The sequence below is a fragment of the Chrysoperla carnea genome, chromosome 2 (genome assembly GCF_905475395.1).
Source record: "Chrysoperla carnea chromosome 2, inChrCarn1.1, whole genome shotgun sequence".
Lineage (NCBI taxonomy): Eukaryota > Metazoa > Arthropoda > Insecta > Neuroptera > Chrysopidae > Chrysoperla > Chrysoperla carnea.
Window position 1 is genome coordinate 26,646,624 of NC_058338.1, and position 20,919 is coordinate 26,667,542.

The 20,919-nt window shown below is 28.3% G+C and overlaps 2 protein-coding genes across 2 annotated transcripts in view; one reads left to right on the top strand and one right to left on the bottom strand.

The window, feature by feature from the left end:
• Nucleotides 1-1,184: 1,184 nt before the first annotated feature.
• LOC123293600 (WD repeat-containing protein CG11141) lies at nt 1,185-7,983 on the top strand. Its single transcript, XM_044874476.1, has 9 exons — nt 1,185-1,408; nt 1,490-1,802; nt 3,510-3,794; nt 4,251-4,414; nt 4,888-5,023; nt 5,092-5,297; nt 5,758-5,852; nt 5,936-6,949; nt 7,850-7,983. Exons 2-9 carry the CDS (start codon nt 1,593-1,595, stop codon nt 7,948-7,950), a joined length of 2,211 nt encoding a protein of 736 aa, XP_044730411.1. The 5' UTR covers nt 1,185-1,408; nt 1,490-1,592; the 3' UTR covers nt 7,951-7,983.
• A 1,282-nt stretch (nt 7,984-9,265) lies between these two features.
• Nucleotides 9,266-20,919, bottom strand: part of LOC123292596 (probable ATP-dependent RNA helicase DHX35) — a 39,186-nt gene continuing 27,532 nt past the window's right edge. Inside the window, exons 2-10 of the mRNA XM_044873309.1 lie at nt 13,223-13,402; nt 13,019-13,159; nt 12,343-12,505; nt 11,957-12,277; nt 11,461-11,602; nt 10,901-11,187; nt 10,415-10,723; nt 10,043-10,196; nt 9,266-9,395 (exon numbers count right to left, since the gene is read on the bottom strand). Of these exons, the coding sequence (XP_044729244.1) occupies nt 9,266-9,395; nt 10,043-10,196; nt 10,415-10,723; nt 10,901-11,187; nt 11,461-11,602; nt 11,957-12,277; nt 12,343-12,505; nt 13,019-13,159; nt 13,223-13,402 (1,827 nt within the window). The remainder of the gene's footprint in view (nt 9,396-10,042; nt 10,197-10,414; nt 10,724-10,900; nt 11,188-11,460; nt 11,603-11,956; nt 12,278-12,342; nt 12,506-13,018; nt 13,160-13,222; nt 13,403-20,919) is intronic.

The window sequence follows — 20,919 nt, forward strand, 5'->3', positions numbered from 1 at the left end:
GTTTAAGCTATCACACCAAATAGATAGTGTCTTATAAAATTAGAAGTAAATTTGTAAGGAGATATTATTATTTTTTTATTATTAGATGTAATCTTTAAGTACAAAATAAAATATTTTTGTTAAGAATAACTTAGATTTAAGAAAACGCAAAGGGAGGGAGTGTTGGAGAAGACTTTACGTTTTCTCATACTTGAGTAAGTGCGCTTGGCAGTGCGCACTATGTCATGGCGGCTTTGCACCCCTCCACTCGCTTTTTGGGATATATCCAACTCTGACTCGAGCAAGCAGACGAGCAACAAGTTCAATAGATATATGAATTTTTGAATACACATAATTGTTAAATAATAATTAATAAAGATATAGAAGACTATAATAATAAGTCAAGTGTTTAATTAATTAACGGAACCTATAATCTCCTCTCCTCAACAAAATTAAATATAAAGTCTAAAATATACAATCACATATACACATATATAATCCCTCTTTGTTTTATACATAAACCGTAAGAACTCTTCTTACTTCATATAATATAAATGGCTAACGATATGGTACATTACAAATTGTACATTAGAATAGCTTGAGTTGTAATATAAATTTACATGTGAATTATTCATTTATAATGTTTTTTCCAAACTTTAATTTAATAATTTCAATGTTATTTAAGTTAAAGGTTAGTAAATGGGTTTTCATTTGAAAGTTGGTGGGATTAAATAAAAAAAAAAAAAAAAAAAAAAACAAGAAGTTTTAAAAGTTATTTTCAATGAAGAAGTTCCTATCGGAGTTAAAAACAAACTGAGTATAGAGGAATATACTGATTACTGACGTTTGACGCTGTGCTTGAGTTTTTTGAGTTTAACACTGAGTTTGAGTGGCAAATTAAGTCACGTGGTCAGTTTAGGCCGTGCTGCCACCTGGAAAAAAACTTATCACCGTTAAATCGTAAATAGATAAATATAGTTTAGATTTTTACTCTCAGGATTGATTTTGATGGTAGTGGCTAAATAAATTTATATTTAATTTGACTCTAGACATAACTCTATTTTTTCAGTCAGATGGAACCCTAATTTTACTCTCGAAACCAGCGTCAAGTATCATCAAGAGGTTATGTCTAAACTATATTTTATTCGAATTATTGTGTTTTGAAAAATGAAACTTTGAAAGACGTCGGTGCAACTGGACATAAATACATCTATGAATAACAAAATCGAATGAATCATGGTATGAGTTCAGCAGTGTACCAATTGTTATCTTTGCCATCTGTAAAATAAATTCGTAAATAAATCCAATAATCCAAGGTTTTGTGCAACGTACTTAAAATTAATTTTGAGTGATAAATAATGGTTTTATTTTTTTTTTTAAATAAATATTTACCAAGATGAATGAATGTATTATTATTTTTACTGATAAGGTAATATTTATTTTTCTGAAAGGTTAAAGGTAATAAACACTGCAGTAAACCGAAATTGTATTTTATATTTTATAACATTAGGAAATGTATCAACATCAGTATCTGGAGAAAAATCCATCAATGGATTTGGATTGAAAACTATTGTGATTTTAATAAAAAGATATTTTAATAAATAGTGTTGACGATGGATGAAGAAATTGCGTTGAGAGAATGGGCACCTTTATCAGAAATTATCAATCAAATTCCAATAAAAGTCCAGACTGGACTTTTTTCAAAATATATATCAATCACTTGTATCGATGTTATAACTGAATATCTAGCGTTGGGCACAAATATTGGTGCTCTATTTTGGTATAATAGGAAATTGGGTCAATTTGAAAAATTTAAATGTGAAGTAAGAAATTTTTATTGTTTTTTTTTAATTACGCCTCTATTGTTTAAACATATATTTTCAATATTGTTTTATGACAGTGATTTCTAAAACTATTCAATATTTCTTTTTGGGATAAGTGTGTCATTAGACTTTCTCGTATTAAATTAGTGATATTTTTTAAACGAGAAATCTTTAATTTACTTCCGTTTTTTGGAACTTATGTTGGAAGTAAAATTGACCTTGACTAGATAACATTTTTTGCAGGTCATTATATGATAACATAGTCTTTTTTTTAATTTAGTAAATTCTAATGCACATTGAGTTTGGGGAATTACTTAATTAACGTAAGAAATTCCACTAATTTGTGAAGTACTGAAGGATATTTCTAACTTAAAATAATTTTAAAAACTTAAGTTTATTTTTAAATATCTTTTACTCTAAGATAGTTCAGGCTATGGTTGATTTTGTGAAGGTTAACTGATTACTTATGAAATGATTTTCGGCTCTTGGGCTTGAGTTATCTACCCATAACTAGTCCTGTAATGGAGGTAATACGGCGATATCCCCGGTGTTTTCATCTGACATGTTAGCGTATATCCATTCGATTTAAATTATAACTATACACTTTAGATTTCTAGCTATATACACTTTAGATTTCTAGCATATAATCTCTAATTTTTACTGTCTATATTCCATTTACTTTCTGCTGATTTTACAATTACACCACTGCTCATAACTATCCAAAAATAAAATAATTATCTACATAAATAACAAGAATTCAATTATTCCATAATTTTAAACATAATTCTGGGTAGTTTAGCTATCTCACTTTTGGTAAAAATGAATTTTTTCACGAGGTGCTTGTTTAAAAAAATAATAAGTTTCTAAAGAGTGTTGGAAAAGGGAAAAAAGCGATGAAAACGGAAATGTCAAAGTATTATATGATACAGTAATATCACTTAGAATGGTAAAACTTGAAATACAAAAGACTCGTGAAAAAAGTGTTGAAAAAATTAAATCACGCTTTTAATGAATGTCCGAAAGTGAGATTGCGATTACCCGCAGATTCATGCTGACTAGCGCCCACCCTGTGATCCGCGTCTTTGTCATGCCTTTAATGAGAGCGAGTTAGCACGAATCTGCGAGTTTTTTGGCCCTTGCGTTCATCCTGTGGTAGACTAGTGGCATTTTAATCAAAACCCAGATATACCAAAAGTGTGATAAGCAAAAATTATAATTCTGTTACCTTCTGTTACACTAACTTATTGTGTTTTAAAATATTGAATAGAGGCAAAAATATGTTGGTCTATTTTATTTTTTGCTTAGTAGTTAAGTTGATTTGTTAGGTTCAAATACGACATTTTAACTCAAGAAATGAATTCTCGTTTAAATAATTTTAAATTCTTATTCTGATTGAATTTTGATCGATAGAACGCTCAGTAAACAAACAAAGCGGTTTCGACATTTATTGACCACATACTATATGCCAAGATTTAAAAAAACAATGTTGAAAATAATTATTAGTTTTTGAAAATAAATGGATGTTTATTCTGGATCAGGCATTATTTCATTATTAAAAATTAGAAAAAATGTTCAGGAAAATGAAATGCAAATAGTCACTTACCTGGGCATCGAATAAACAAACACTACCTTGATAATATAAATAAATTTTACCTTCAACGATCAATAGTCTCAATTTATCTTATCTATATTAATATTTATTTGTAGACATGTTCGGAGATAACTTGTATTCAAATAGTATCAACTGTTGACTATATGGTTGCATGTGGTCAACAAAATGGACAAATCAGTATATTCCAAATACCTAAAAGCTATCCAGATACATTACCGGATAGCCTAAAATCACATTGTTCGAGAAAATTGGAACGTTATACAGTTACAGAAATACATGGCTCACCAATATCCAGCTTGGAATGGACTACGAATGGTATGAAATTATTTTCTGGTGATAAAAATGGTTTAGTGGTACTTACAGAATTAGATTTTTCTATGGTAAGTGCTTGTGTTTTAATAACATTTAACATAGCTGTGTTCTTTAATCTACTTTAGCCCAGCCTCTATAATATGTCCGCATATAAGGCCCTTAATACGAACTTTTAATAATGATGAACTATCTTAGTAGATTCCAGATTAAAAAATGGCAACCCGCAGATAAATGATAGGGCATTTCTTCTTCTTAATACTTTTTGGTGCATTTTTCGGTAAAGGATTCTTCAGATTTTTGTTCTTGAACAATAAATTTTCTAAACATTTTTCACACCATTTAAATTTCTACAAATTATCAAATAATATCAATGTTTCGGATCCAAACATTCTGAACCTGATACCCTGCAGATTCTGTACATGTATAGAGTAGAAATTGAGTTAACGCAGTTCCATTTAAATAAATATCTTCTTACGACCAAATTGTCATATATTTTTTAAAATTTAACTTCTATTTGGTTTTAGCATATTTGTAAGGAGTTAGAAATTGTAAACGAATCTTATGAAATTGTGCAATTAAGTTATTGTAATCAGTATTTATTAATTTCAACAACATACCGAAGTGTTATTTGTCATCGACAAGACGATAAATGGAAAGTATGTCAAGTTGGAAAAAAAGATAGAAAAAAGTAAGTGAAACTTTGGTATTCATATTTTGATTTTGAAAAGAAAATAATTGTTTTGTAACCTATCTCTGGGTGAAGCTTTTATATATAGTAGTGCGAAACGTTTGTGTGTTCTGTTTACACAAACATACAAATAAAATAAAAGACTCGAAAAGGTTACACATAATTTGCGTCACTCACACAGAACAGAAGTGACGGAGTTGGTTACTTCCTAGTCCGGATATATAGAGGATCCGCGTTTGCGCCTCGGCTTCTATGTAATTTTTCCATTTCTTTCTATTTGTTCAAATGAAAATATGCAATGTGCGTTTTTCATTGAAGTGTACAAGTCTTACCCTCATATGTTAAGTGAGATAATGTGTTGAGATACCAAAAGCTATTAAAAGTATCATGTATGAAGGACTTGGACTTATATAAAGTACACAAATATACTTTCCTGGTTTTATAATAAAAATAAGTATAAATTTTGTTTACAGTTTAGGTAAATTTGGTGGAATATTTGTAAAAAAAGGTTTAAAACCGACTGATATTGAAGTATATTGTAGTCGACCAGGTTTAAGAATATGGGTAGCTGATATAAATGGTGCTGTTGAGCGAACACTATTGTTTAAGGTAACTATAAAATATTTTTTATGAAATTATCCAAGTAATAGTATTAAAAAAAACATATATTATTTTAGGATTTAATAACCAGTGACATTCCAGAAATTCCATTACTAAATCCAATTTCAAATCATTTAAGACGTATTAAATATGAAAGTGAATTAACTTTTGGAAAATTATTGTACTTTAATAATAAGTATTTAATTACATATGAATCAAATGTTGTATACATTTTAGATCCGGAAAATCTCGTTGTAATTGGATCTATTAGTCGAGTAAGGAGGTAATTTTGTTTTCTTCATTTAGTACGATGACTATTGAATAGAAATACTGCAAATGATTCCACAAAAACTTCTATCCCCGTTTAACATTTAAAACTTTTGGGTCTGATTTCTGTTTTTGACTAAAATAGGTATATGCCATTTGTTTCAAAAGCATGTGCATTTCAAAAACATATCGACAAATGTGATTTTTTTTCCTTAGAAATACTTTTAATAATAAGTAGTGTTGTCAAATTATTTTTAAATACATTTATCATAAGATAAATAAAATTTTATCACCAGAAAATCAGAATTATACTAGCGATTTTCCAAAGCGCTTTATCTAACAAATGATTACTTTAATCAAAAATATCTTATAAACCTCATTAGTAAAAACTTGTCTCAACTAAAATTTACTATCGAAAGTTTATTGTCGAAAAGTCCACCTATGTCAGGATGTTAATCGTTTAAATTTTATTTCAGAGTCTTATCGGTCGCTTGTAATAAAGACGAAATATTTATTCTTGAAGGAGACCGCAGTTTAATCAGAATAGCTTATGAACATGAAGAAATTGCTGGTAAGTTCGCTAAAATTTTTAGTAACGATTTTGTGTTTCATCTTCCCAAGAATAATCTAAGAAACGAATGCTATTATTTTTAGAAGAGACTGCAAACTCCATTCCCCAGGCAACCTTATTTCTTCCAATATCAAATTCCATAAAGGATTTTACATCAAAATTCCAATCATCGAATATTTTAGCAGCATTACCAACACTATTAGAAACAAATCCTACTATTACAGAATGTTCAATTGAAACGGATAATACAGCAATTGTTCGAGCAGAAGAAGCTCTTGAATCTCCAGAAAAGGAAGAAGAAAATGAATCTGATACAAACGATATTTTAAATCCAGCACATTATGTCGAAAAATTGAAAGCAAATTCTCAAAATCTTGCACAAATGGTTGCAAGTTTAATATCCAATAATGGTGGACCCACAACACCAAATCATAATAAAACAATGTATGTATCAAAATTTGAATCTCCTCGACACGTGCGAACACATCAAGATTTATATTTGGAATCAAGTGAGGAATGTTTACGAAAATTAGAAATTTTCGATAAAATTGGAGAACAAAATTATGATTCTGATATTTTATTTAAACATTCACGGCGAAAAAAACAAAAGAAGCACGATGAAGATTCTCGAATGACTAACTCGTATTATACCCCTGATTTAAGTCCGAAACATGTACAACCGTTAAATTTAAGTATGATTGAATTACCCACAGATTTTTCATTACTTAAGCCAGATTTAAGAAGTCCAGATTCCATACAAAATGATATTAAAACGAAAGAAAAACTGTTATCGGACGTTTTATATTTTACATCAAAAATTGAGGAAAATAATGAAAATGATGTGAGTGAAAGTTTAGAAAATAATATTACAGTTCCTGTTACAAAGGTCTGCCAACCACCGCCGTCAACAACTAGTGAAACGGATACTAAACCAAAGAAAGTTGATAAAAAATCACAAATGCCTGTGTGGGTTGTTCAACCGAATATAAGTAAACCTTCATCTTCGAGTAAAGGACTGTTGAAACGTATCAAAAAGAAAACGACGAAAAATGATGACGATACTGGATTAGTAAATCATAAATTTAGCTACGATCCAGGTTAGTAGCATGTAATAATATTGCTTCTATTTCCGAAATCATATCCACTAATAAGCCAACATTTATCAACTAAACTAAGTGTATTAGAATTAACGGAAACCATTGCTAGGTAGTTTAGGCATAAACATCAATCTGTTTTCGTCCCTACCCTTAAAGCTATCCTAAAGACAAAACTAATCCATCTTGCTGTATCATTTAGGTACTAATTGAAAATTAAAGTCTCAGTGGGCTTACGCTTTCTTGTTAAACTTTCGAGTTTTTATGTTCACTTGTTGCGAACCTTTTGCAGTTAGCGATTGAAGGCTAAAAAGAGAAAATAGCATTTAAAATTGATTTTTAGCACAAATCTTCTTTGTATAAATTACTATTGAGATAACCTGAAAAAATTGCTTATTAGAGTTGTGAGAAAATGTCAATAATTCATATTTCCTCCACAAATTTTGTTAAGCTTTGAATCAATCTATTTTTTTTAAAGTTTCCAGGCATTTTAATAGCGAAAATCATTTTTTAAATTATATTTGAAAATTCAAATTCATAGCTAATAAAAGTTTCTCTCTGCACCTCACTCAGGTGCAGGGAGAAACTTTGTGCTAAAAATCAGCTCTGGGCCTGCCTTTGGGGGTCAAATTTCATAATAGTCTTTATAGCTTTTTAATCGGAGGCAAAGCAAACTTGAAAGTTGATCATAATATTGCTTGTCGCTATTTATTTAATCCTTTTACTAACTTCAAATTCGTATATTAGGTGCATTGGATAAATCTTAATCATTTTTATCCCTAACCCATTAATATGGACCTTTTTTATTTTTTCAAAAGTAAGTAACCGTTCTGTAGGCAGCAATAAATTTTGGGTATGAATTTACTTTCTCTTTAAATAAAATTTTTTGTCGAATGCTTACAGATGATTATCTAGGAACAGCACCAAATATTGGATTTAGTGGAGCACAAGATATATTAACAGACGGATCAGATGTATCATTAACAGACTGGGAAATACTATAAAATAATTTGATATCAAAATTTTATCATTTTAAATTAGCAAAAATTTTACATTTAAAACAAAATGTATGATGTTAACTGTTTTTTTATTTGTTTTTGAAAAAAAAAAATATTACCAAAGATTATATTAAATGTTTATTTTAAAATTGTGATTTATTATTTAAAATTTTTGTGATAAAATTTTTTTTCAAAGTTGGCAACGTTTAACGTATTGTAAAAAATAAAAGCACTTGGTATTATGTTTTATATAAATTTGTTATCCTATCCCACATAATCAAATACAAAGTTTAGATGTGCACCTAGATACGGAAGCCTGAATGGCTCACAATCAATTTATGAGAAAGTGGCGCTACACTAGCTTATTTTCTAAATGTGTACTACCCACAAGTATAAAACCAACTGTAAAAAAGCCACTAGTTCACTTTCAACAAGTGCACTTGTGACTTGTGGTATTATGGAAATGAACCTTTTTGAAGATGTCGATATTTTGAAATTTCATGTGCAGATTTCTAATTATAACGTCATAATAAACATTAAATAATACTGTTAAGGTTAGAAATTAGAAATGTGCTGATGCAAAAAAAACATCAACAATTAAAGCATTATATTTTTTAAATAATACTAAAGAAAATTTTGAACTAACTACATAAGACGAATTATAAACATTATTATTAAATCCGGACAAATAATTAATTAAAGGATAATCATCACCAACTGACATCTTCAAAAAGGTTCGTTTCCATAATACCACAAGTCACAAGTTCACTTGTTGAAAGTGAACTAGTGAGTGTCTTTTTAAAAGTTGGTTTTATACTTGTGGGTAGTATACATTTAAAAAATAAACTAGTGTAGCGCCACTTTCTTTCTTGATTGTGAGCCATTCCGTACCTAGAGGATTTTTTGTCTGAATAAAAAAACCTGAATATTACTTGAATATTTAATACCATATAAGTGAAGCTTCCACGGATTCAAGTTGGATAATTCAAACTAATTTAGAACTAACGAGTCATTTATTATTTAAACATTAAGTAAAAAAATGCAGTTCTTGGGAAGGGAATTGAATATTTACACTCCGAAAAATACGAAGTAGAAAAAGCAGAAAGTTTCTAAGAAAAATAATAATGGATGTGAGTATTTATCGTATAGATTCTATAGAATTCATGTTCCGACAGATGTGACATTTTCCTTGTGGTTTCTGTTTTTAGTGAATTTAGTGAAATATTAGAAAATTAAAAATTCAAAAATATTATTATTTAATTTATTAAACAATAGTAAGAAATTCGTACAATTTATAAAAAAAAAAACATTTTTTTTTTTTTCAAACAAAATCACGTAAATTGGTTTTTCTGTAAAAATGAGGTGCTACTTCTATTAACCACTCTTCTTTAATATTTGTTATTTCTTGCATGTATAGTTTATTTGTAAATAATATTTCAGTATAAAGAACCCTAAAAAACAAAATTTCATTATTGATTTTGAATGATTGTGGGTTTTAACGTAGTCTCAATTGTACACAAACAGTGTCCCGTAGGTTGTTCGACAAAGTAAGTGTGACAGTAGTCTCAACCTTTTTTTCTTTAGCTTTGAAAAATCAGTTCAAGTAAAGATATTCAGAGAAGTCGTACTTTTTTAGTGAGTCTATTGACAATGATCATACTGTATTCAAAACACTGGTTCTCGCCCGATCACCAAATTTAAGTTATCAGGCATTACTAGTACCGACATAGGAGACTAGTCGAGAACAGTGTTTTGAATATAGTATGATCGTTGTTAATAGACAAACTAATTTGGTGTATGCCTAGTATATGAGTACTATACAACACTGCCGTACTGTTTTCTTTGTTTTATATAAAAACGGGATTATTTCCAAGCTGTATTTTTTTAATGAAGAGATCTTCCTTTTTTTCTAAAATATAATATTTTCTTGTAATTATGTTACTCGATTGAGCTTATTAAACGATTTATTAACTACCAAAACTTAGTATTCTCGTCTTAAAGCTAATAATAGACGACTTCACTAGATTAATCGATAATAAATTTACTATTTGTAAGGAGTAAATGATAGTTTATTAGAAATATGTTTATTATTTATTACCATTGTGGTTGTTGCATCGTATAAAACACACTATTAGGATGAATATACAGTTCAATATCTCCACGGATTGTTTTGTACACGCCGGAATGATGTAAATATGCTGCATTCGGAAACAACCCCGCTGTAATACTTTTGAGGATTGGTTCTGAAAAACCTGTAATTACAAAACGTTAGTATTATTGATTAACAGTCCAAGAGCCGGTAATATTAACGGGCGTGACTGTTCCTAGATAAATTTACAAATTGACGTGCGAGAGAGAACTTTTTCAAATCTCTAATACATGTTTTTTCAAAGACTTAGTTTTTTAAGCAGTTTTATTTTAAACAAAGGTGGAAAAGGTAACACGAAATATAGATTTATGTATATCTTACCATTGCTTGATGACTTTGGAATATTATAATTTCTCATCGTATGTTCAATTCGTGTACGAATTTCATCAACACGTTGTAATGCTTTATAACTTAAAAAATGACGACTACAATATGCTCGTGCATTATCACTAGAACGGTAACCATTATACACATTCAACAATGTTATCAAATCACCTTCATGTACTTCAAAATTACGCTTCTGTTTCCTAGCACGAATTGAAGCTTCACCGCTTCTGGGTTTAACAAAAATGTTTTCAACTTGTAACATTGACACAATTGACGTTATTTCATCAGAACATCCAAGTTTACCTAAAAGCGAAGTTTTAAATATCTAAATTATATTTTCGTCGATTTTTTTCCACCATGTTCTAGGTTATTCAGAAATTTTGTAACCTCTCCATAATGAAGATATAAACTTGCAATAAAGTAAGAAATTTACTAAAACTTACAAACGTATCGATTTTTAAAGTTTTGGCCTAATTTTACCTGATTCAATTAACATTTTTGAAAATAATGGCTCCAATGCAAATTCTGCCATAGTTAAACCATCTGGTTTTGTTAAATTCCCTGTCATGTCAATTGCACCCAACGCATACAGAAGTTCAAATGCAATCATTAAATTTTTTGCTGATGGTGGACTAGGAAAATTGAATCGTAGAACATTATCTATTCCTAAGGCTTTTAATTGAAGTACAACATCTAGTAAGTTAGTTCTTTGCATTTCTGGCAAAGTATTTAATGGCAATTTCTTGAAATCCTCTTCAGTGTAGAGCCTAAGTATAAAAATTATTATTACAAAGCTTATTTTTAAAAATAAGACGAAAGTAGCATACAAAAAACGTAGTGAAATTCATGTGAAACAACTAAAAGAGATGAATGTTTAAAATTTGGTGGCATGTAGTTTTTATAAAATAATATATACACTTTTACGTACTCTAATATGAAGAGTTAAGGTCGGAAATTTAATTGATATTTGATCATCGGTTCGTATTGTATACTGGCATACATAAAGAACAAAATTATCTTGATCAGATATCTAATCTTACCTATAGGCTTTACCAGCTCGCATACGACCCGCTCTTCCAGACCTTTGTTCTGCTGACGCCTGACTAACAGGAACCACTACCAAACGATCAGTTTGAGTTTCAGTATTGAACCATCTCATTTTTACGAAACCACAATCAATAACTAAAACAAAAACATTTAAATAAAGAAGGAATTTTCAGGTAAACTTGGTTGTCAATTCTTGAAGCTTCGGTGGGCATTACAATCTAACATGAATGTTAGATGTGAAAAATATTAACCTGAACGAAGATCGAACGTATACCCTCTGACATTCCGAACCAGCGCTCTAACCAACTAAGCAATTGATATTCCAGGAAATGGTGAATCTTCCAACGGGCATAAAATGTAGATTATAAGAAGACTAATCAGAAGAATAAAGGTAAAAACTAAATTTGATTTATTTACAAGGTTTGGGTATACCCTTTATTTCTATTAATAAAAGAGGTTGAGAATATTCGAGAGTTATTTATACTTTACCATAAACAATTCCAGGTATTGTAACAGACGTTTCCGCCACATTTGTACTAATAATCACTTTTCGTTGATTATCATCTGCACGTCGAAATACCTTCAATTGATCACTATATGGTAAAGACCCATACATAGGTAAAACAACTAGTTCTTGCTTGCTAGGATTGCGTTTAATTAAATTATCTCGAATATTACTCGTAAGCATGCTGACAGCTCTATCGACTTCTTCTTGACCCGTTAAAAACGCTAATATATCTCCTGGTGGCTCTCTTTCATGTAATTTTACAATCGTATTCACGGTTGCTGTTACGTAATCTGGTACTGGTTCTAAAATAATACAACATTAAACAAACTATTGAAAAATTATTATTATTTTCTAAAAGATGATATACCTTGCAAATAATATATTTCAACGGGAAAATTTCGTCCTTGTACACTCATTATTACCGAAGTGTCCTTTACTGAATCTTTCGTTGTGTTGAAATTAAAGAAATCACGAATATTTTCTGCGTCTAATGTTGCGGAAGCTATAACAATTTTTAAAGACTTTCTTTTCTGGAACATTAAGCATAGCAAATAAATTATTAGATTTTATGTCATATTTCTCACGAAAATATAGTGTATATACTCCAATGAATGTCAACGGAGAGGAATTAGAGTGAATTTTAAATAAGACATTTTATATAACCGAGCAAAGCTTGGTCCGCCCAGGAAATTTGGTTTATAACTGTCAACGTAAGATTCCAAATTACCCTCCTGAGCATCATTTTTCTCCATCTAAATCGGAGAAAAATGATGCTCAGGATTCAAAAACTTAATAAAAACTTAAAAATTTTTAACAAATTGAAACTCTTGATTAATTTCGGTATAGAATTTTACCCTCCAAAACATATCCAAAATTCCAAAGTTTAACGTTTATTGGGGTAAAATTTTACGTCGAAATCAATCATAAAATTTCATGAATTAATTTTTTGTCGATTTTGGCAATACTTTACTATAATTCTGCATGCATCAAACATATATTTTTAAATTTTCAATTCTTATATATATATATTAATAAATTTTTACCTTTAAAACTTTTTTTAATAAACCCATTAATATATCTGCCTGAATATTACGTTCATGCGCTTCATCTAGAACGATTATCGAATATTTATTTAAAAGTGGATCCGCCATCATTTCACGTAAAAGAATACCAGTAGTCATATACTAGAACATACAATGAATATAAATTTTCTACTTAAATATACTTAATAAAACATTAAACCTTACCTTTATTTGAGTTTTATTTGTAATGCAATCATCAAATCTTACACTGTACCCTACTTCTTCACCTAATATGGTACCCGTTTCTTCGGCAACACGACTTGCAAGTGTTATAGCAGCAACTCGTCTCGGTTCGGCTACACCTATTAAAGTTTCGTCTTTCGTCCATTCTGCTTCAACTAAATACTGTTGAGATAAAATAAATAAATTACTCTTTTTGGATGCTTCTATTTTTATTAAAGCTAAGAATGTGATTAATTGTAATGTCCAAGATCAATTTAATGGAAGTGTTTAAGCAAGAAATTGGACGTAAAAAAAATTCAAGTTATTTCTTAATTTGCGACATTTGAATTTATTGAATTCTTAATCATAGCTTTAGCAATTTACTAAGATGTTAAATTAAACAACATGCATTGCTAAGTTCAAAATACGAAGTTAGATTAGGGCATTTATCGGCTAAATGACTGCGCGACCTGAGCATAAACGGCTACGTTAATCAAGTACAAAACCGTGTTAATTAAATAAAATAAATGACATTTTATAATAATTAAATTTATTCAATAAATTACAATAATTATTATATAAGTTATTTGCAAAAATTTAAAAATTAATTAATTTTAATTACACATTTAATATAATTTGTTTTTAATATCAATACAGCCCTATTTTTTTAAGATACAAATATAAACAAATAGCCAAAATTAATTTAAATATATCATGTAAATTTTAATTTACGTATTTAAAGAAAACTACGTTTCAATTTTAAAAATAGTATTTTCAACTCGAAAATGTATAAAAAATAAATATGATTTTTGCGAAAAGTTTTATCCAATATATTTCTTGTTATCATTATTTTAGACAAATCTAAAAATTAGAAATATGGAAATAGTATTAAATTAGCAAATGTTATTTGTTCATTTGTAGAATTAATTCAGTCAGTCTTATCATCGAATTAAAAATACTATCCACGAAGGATAACATGATTTCATCTTTTTAGACAATCTAGTGTACCACAATCCAGTGTACCACATAGTCGATTCTAATTTGTTTAATACGAAAATTGTTTTTGTTTTAAATTAGGATCAAGAATATTAAATAACTCATAGTTTGGTGAGTTGATTTACTCTTAAGATTAAACGTAATAGAAAAGATGCATTTTTGAAATTTTTTGACTAGAAATTGTAGTAGTTACGGAATGTGATAAAGAGTGACATCAACACACGTGGATTTTGAAAAAAGTTTATGGATTAAGAGTTAAGAATTAAATAATACAACAACTTGGTTGCATGTTGAGGTTCGTTTGGTTATTTAAGTAGATTGTTTTTTTTTTAATTTTTGCTAATTTCACTGGAATGATTTAATATTGTAGCTATCAGTTTTTTGTGTATTATTATTAATTAACAGATTCGAAACCCCTATTTTTCAAATTGTCTATGGGAGTCTAAGGTTTCTATGTAAGTTGAATACTCATAATATGTATGAATATTCAAAATATCTTATTAAATTTAGGTTTTTCCTTCAATTTTGTAATTTAAAAATACGTATTTCGATTACCATGTAGTAATTATCAATATAAGTTAGGTAATTTTACAGTTGCTACCTCAAAGTTCCGGGAAGTCGAGAGATAAACCAGAAAATCGGGAGATAGTGAATTTGATTTAATTATGCCACCGAATTATAATACTGTACGATATTTTTGATGTTTTGTGTACTCAGTTTTACCATAATGAAACATTTAAATAAATATGCTTCAAGTAATTTAAAATAAAAGCTGCTAAGAACTGTCGAATTTGCCTGAATATGAAACAAATAATCAAAAAATATATTTTTTTACTGAAATCTTGAGAATTTATGTTGATATCGGGAATAGAGACTTAACGATTTCGGGAGTCTCTCGATCAAATCTGGAGAAGTGGCAATCCTATTAGGTAATCGTAATTACTCTTATAAATATTTTGGTGAGGAGCTGCAATTTAATCTAGAATATTGGAGAAAAAATTGTTATTTAATTCAAAATATTCTAGAGTTCTCTTCTTTGATAATACTTATAAACAGTAAGGTTAAGTCAATTCGTGATTAAAGTCTACCATGGCGCCGCGTACTGATCACGACTGAAAGTTTCCATAGAGATTGAGATAGAGTTGTTCAAGGAAGAATTATAATCTAATTTAGAAAAACAATAGCCTGATCACTGATCTATGATTAGTTGTAGCTTTTTTAATATCATAGAAACCAAAACTGTTTGACTTAAAATGGTGACATTGTCTTAACTCCCCTTTAAACAACTCTAGATTGAGGTAGGAATATACCGCCATTTATAGAAAACATAAATCGCGAATAGATTTTGGTATTCCGGCCCCTGATCGTTATATGGCTGGATAGAGTTTCAAATGAATGGATAGAAATGAATGGCCTTACATTTTCTAATACATCTAGATCAAAACAGTTGTTATTTTGAACGAAATGATATTTTTGTGTGTTAAATGTTTTTGTTTTGCCACTGTTATTCTTATCACATTTCATTTAGATATTCATTTGTTTATTTGGCAAGAAACGTATTAGAACATTGCAATTAATTATTTTTAAGATAAATAAAAAAAATTGTTAAAATATAATTAGTACACTTGATTGCCTTTTTTTAAACAATCATTTTAGTAAATATAAAAAAAGTTCTCAGTTTTATAAAAATATGAATTCTGAGTAAATAGTTAATATTTTCGACTTGGTTTCTATAAAAATATATATACAATATAGAACCGTTTTATAAAAATTATGAAAAGGCACAAAGACTAATAAAAATATTTTCGTTCTATATAAAAATGAATTTTATTTATTTTGTTAATAATAAATATTTTTTTATTTACGAATAAAAAAAATTAATAATCGCCATATATTTGAACTCCTTTAAGAAATATTTGTTTAATTATAGCATTTTAAATGTTTACATTTCGAATCTTTATTTTAATCTTTTAAATTTGTAATTGATACTCATCTTAGTACAAGGCTTGACCGTGTGAATCTATGTCAAATACCGTAACAGATATTCTAATTATTTGTTGTTTTGTACATTTGGTTCTTAAATATGAAAAATTTAGACGTAAAAACGTAGCTGAAACCTACTCATTTAATCGTATATGGGATATAAAAAAACTTTCCATTCTAATTGTTAAAATATTTATTTGTTTTTTCTCTCATTTATTTTTCACAAAAAAATCCTAAATTCATTTTTTCAAGGTAAATTGAAACAAGACTTGATCAAAGTATGTCCTGCACCGACATGGATTAGTCCCGCACCGAATCTATAATCGAGCCCAGATTTTTTACCGATTGTGGAAATTATATTTTATAAAATGTATTGGCTGTATGTGTCCTCTTAAAAAATATATATCTTTGGTTTTTCTAGGTATTATATGCAAAAAATTTTATAGTACTTATTCTTTAATAAAATTATACATTTGTCAAATTCTAAAACTTGCAAAATATTGGCAAGGCAAAGTAATTTCTGTTATTTATTTTTTTCGTAAATTACGTAAATATTTAAAAAATTTCTGGAAAGCATTCAATAATTTTAATCTACACGATAAGAGACTTATTAAGTTCGTAAACTGTTTTAACTGAGTTTTAATTTAAATTTTTCTTTTAAATAATAATTTCTTAAAGGATTTCAGTTTTCTCACAAACAAATTAGATATGAGCGAATATAAAATCAATGAGTTATTATTATAGTGAGTCTGATTGTTAATTATAAATATATATTTAAAATAAATAATATTGTACAATAAAATTATCAAGAAAAACATAAATTTTTCCATTAATCACAAGACAAATAGAAATGCTAAAATTTTAAAGAAAAAATGCAATATTTTGAAACAACATCGATTTATACAGGTGTTTTATAATGTAACGATGGTAAGAAATTAGGGATGATCGATTTGATTTCTATAATCAATTTAAATTTATCATCAACCCTAAAATTAACATTTGATCCTTTTCCTTCAAAATACGTGTTTTTGGTGATAGGGTAAAACTACATTGTACATCAGCTCGGATATTAATACCCATTCTAAGCCATATAAGCATGCATAACCTCATGTGTCTTTACAACTTATCAGAAAAACCTTTCATTGTACACATGTTATACAAAGAAATTTTATAAGTATTTGCATAATCAAGTTTTGCTCACGAATATAAGCCTTTTATTATTGTAATAGGATACGGAAATAAAAAAATGTATCGTAAGAAAATGATCAATTGTGTACGTAAATTTTAACGACAAGTGTATAGTTTTTCAAAAAGGAAATAAAAAGTTTTTCTTTATGTTTTCCTACAGATCACATTGCGATTTTTGTTAGTGCATTTTGTGCATCATAAGTGCAGAAATAGAACCTACAAACCTACAAAGAATGCCATTTTAAAAATGAAACTTCAAGCCCAATTCTGACAAAACCAAATTCTTTTTAGTATTTACAAATAATTGTATATCTTTTGGTTATAGTTATAGAAATAAATACTAAGATACTCGAAATAAAATTATATATCAAGAATATACTACAAACTTAATTCGGTAAATATCTATATTTCGATCGCAACGCAAACATCGTCAGTAGCAAAATTTATTCATATAACACATTACAAACATTATTTACAAAGTTAAGATACTGACGATGAACTTTTCAATCGAAATATCGATATTTAGCGAAATGTAAGTCTGTAGTATGTTTTTTTTAAATTATTTTTTAAATATTATTTCGAGTATCGTAGTATTTATGTCAGCTGTGTTTCAACTCGAAGTCAACAAAAATTAATTCTTATATGTCTTTTGGTTGTTTATGCATATTATAATTTGAAGGAATGTAGATTTCAACCAAAATGATCTCTTACTACCATCATCGCATGCGTCAACACCATGTATATAAATATTAGTCAAATTACAATATTAATACTATAGATTAAGATTTAATTTACATTTATTAAATTAGTTTTGTTTGTAACATTTCATCTCTAATTATTATCGTTGAATAAGTTCAATATAATAGGTATTACATGAAGAATAAATTTAAAGAAAATCGAAATAAGATTTCTGGATAACTTTATGATATAGGAATCATTTTTGGTTGGTTACTAGAGGCACTAATGTTCTGGAAGTTCCAGAGTTAATGATATTAATTATTAATTTTTTATTATCAAAGCATTGTACAAATATCTTTAAATAATTAATTTCAATTTTATTCGGTATATATTTCATTTCGGAAATAATTTTTAATAAATCATATTCGAAAAAGGTTTTTAAAAAATCCATTTAAATCTGGAAACAGCATACAGAAAATAAATTGTATAAAACAACAGATTGGTGTTAATCTTGTTGTATTACATTGTGCTGCAGATTTGTACCACCATTAAAAAATGAAGCAATCTTTCTGTTACTAGGAATTCGAGAGATGGAATTTTTCAATAAGAAAAGAAATTCTTTATTTTAAATCGACAGTTTTTTTATACCAAACTCACTTTAATCAATTCTAAAAAAGGTAAACGAAAATCATAGAAATGAATGTCTGTTCTTGTAGCTATTAACTTTTGTTGTGATTGGCTGAAAAATATTAATTAACTACTTTAAAAAATTTTTAAAAAATCATTTAGAGGATTATCGAAATCAAGGCAACATATACAAATATCCGTCATTATGACCTACTCGTAGACTATGTGGAATTATTTCCGAAAATAATTATGTTACTACTTTATAATCTATTCTTCATGATTGATGCCATTTACAATTATGAAATAAAAATATCAAAACGATAATTTTAATTTCAACATTAATGGCAGTGTATTTTATTAGTCAATTTGAAATTTGTTCAAATCGATGTCATTCTGTTTAATGTAAAATGTATGTTTATTTATTTATAATACGTTTATATTCACTGATAATCAGTTTACGATCTGTATTGGACGTTTGAAATAAAATAATAATTATATAATGTTTGAGTGACATTTCGTTACATGTTACTAATAAGGTATAGCAGTAATTTGTTTACATTTTGATTTTTAATAGATAATTTTATTATCGATTGAAAGCATTAATGTTGTATCGTGCCGAAACAATATTTAATTAATTTGTATAAGTCTTGGACACTGATCTCTGGTGTTTAATCATCTTACACTTTAGTCCATTGAAATGTTAATCTTTTTTGGGTTTAACGTGTAAAGATAACAGGGCAGAATTTTCTTTTTGATTGTCAAGAGAGAGTTAATGTAAAATTAAATTCATGTTTGTGCGGTCGCAATTCCCTTTGCCAATATCGGGCAAAACTATCCACAAACATGGATTTAACTTAACACAACTAAACTGGCAACTAAAAATAAAATTGTGTCGTCTGACTTTTGCAACCCCAAATGGATCAATGAAATGAATACTTGGCATGTTTAATATATCAATAATTCAAGCTTGCTTTTATCACTCAAACTTATTAATTCAAAATTTGATTTTTTAAGCTACAATTGAGTATTTGTATTTTTTCATTAAAAATCAGAATTAATTTACTTTTTTTAAATTTTGTTTCATAATTAAAAAGCTTAGTGCTATCAGATAATTGTTTTGAATATAAATATATTATAAAAAAATTAAATATGCCTGAACTATCAAGCACGTGACAGAAGCGAAAATTCTACAGCAAATTTTACTAATCACATAAATCTTTGGTAAATTTTGATAGTAGACATTATAAACGATGTTTTTTACGGGAATACAACTTTAAAATGATAACATGTAAAAATTATCTTAATGTCCATCCATGTTATTGTTGTCTTTATTAACAGTTTATTAAGTGCCGCCGCTGATTGTTCAAAATTTGATGTCCAGTTCTCGACAACTTTATCGAGCATTAAAGTCTTATATAGACAATAAGGCAGGCAAATGTTCACTTTAAAATGATCTAGTGCCTGTGCTTTAGCGGTATTTTCCCAATTTTTTAGTGATTTACTTGGAAGTAGTAAAGGATAGTGTATATTTCGCAGTTTAATTAGCCGATCAATTAACAGCCTAACCTTTTCAATAAACGGCACCGTTCAGCTAGCGACCTAAACAATATTGCTAATAACTTGGATCGATAACGTTTAGTTACTTACCTATTCTAATCATTTTAATTTAGTTCTACATTCTGCCACCTGACGCAGATATGTGTATGTATAACGACATGTGCGGAAGTCTTAAAAGTACACCATAGGAAGTCTGGGTCAAATGGTTTTTCTGGTAAATTTGCTATAAAATTTTCGATTCAAAAATGTAAAAAAAAAACAACAACAACAATAAATAACAAAACATACAGAGTTGATTTTTAACGTGGACAAAAATAATTTATACAGCAGGTATATGCTGTTCTTTTTAAAGAAGCCTATCTTGATGAATATGTATTAGTAGTAAGCCAGATCATTGTGAATTACATACAGTCTGGCACATTAAATAACCAGAATCCAGATCGCGCTGTTATTTATCGAGTAAAATATAACCTATTCTTAGTGTTGTTGAACACGTTTCATTATTGACACAAATACGTATAGTACAGTAAAACTGTTGCAAATAAAGGAAAATGAAAGAAATCGCTCACTTTTGCTAAAACCTTATGGAATGTGTTTTTCTTAGGTGTCAAATATCAGTGGTACGGCATGAGTTAGTGGTGCAAATGTTTCTTTTAGTTAACAAACAATAA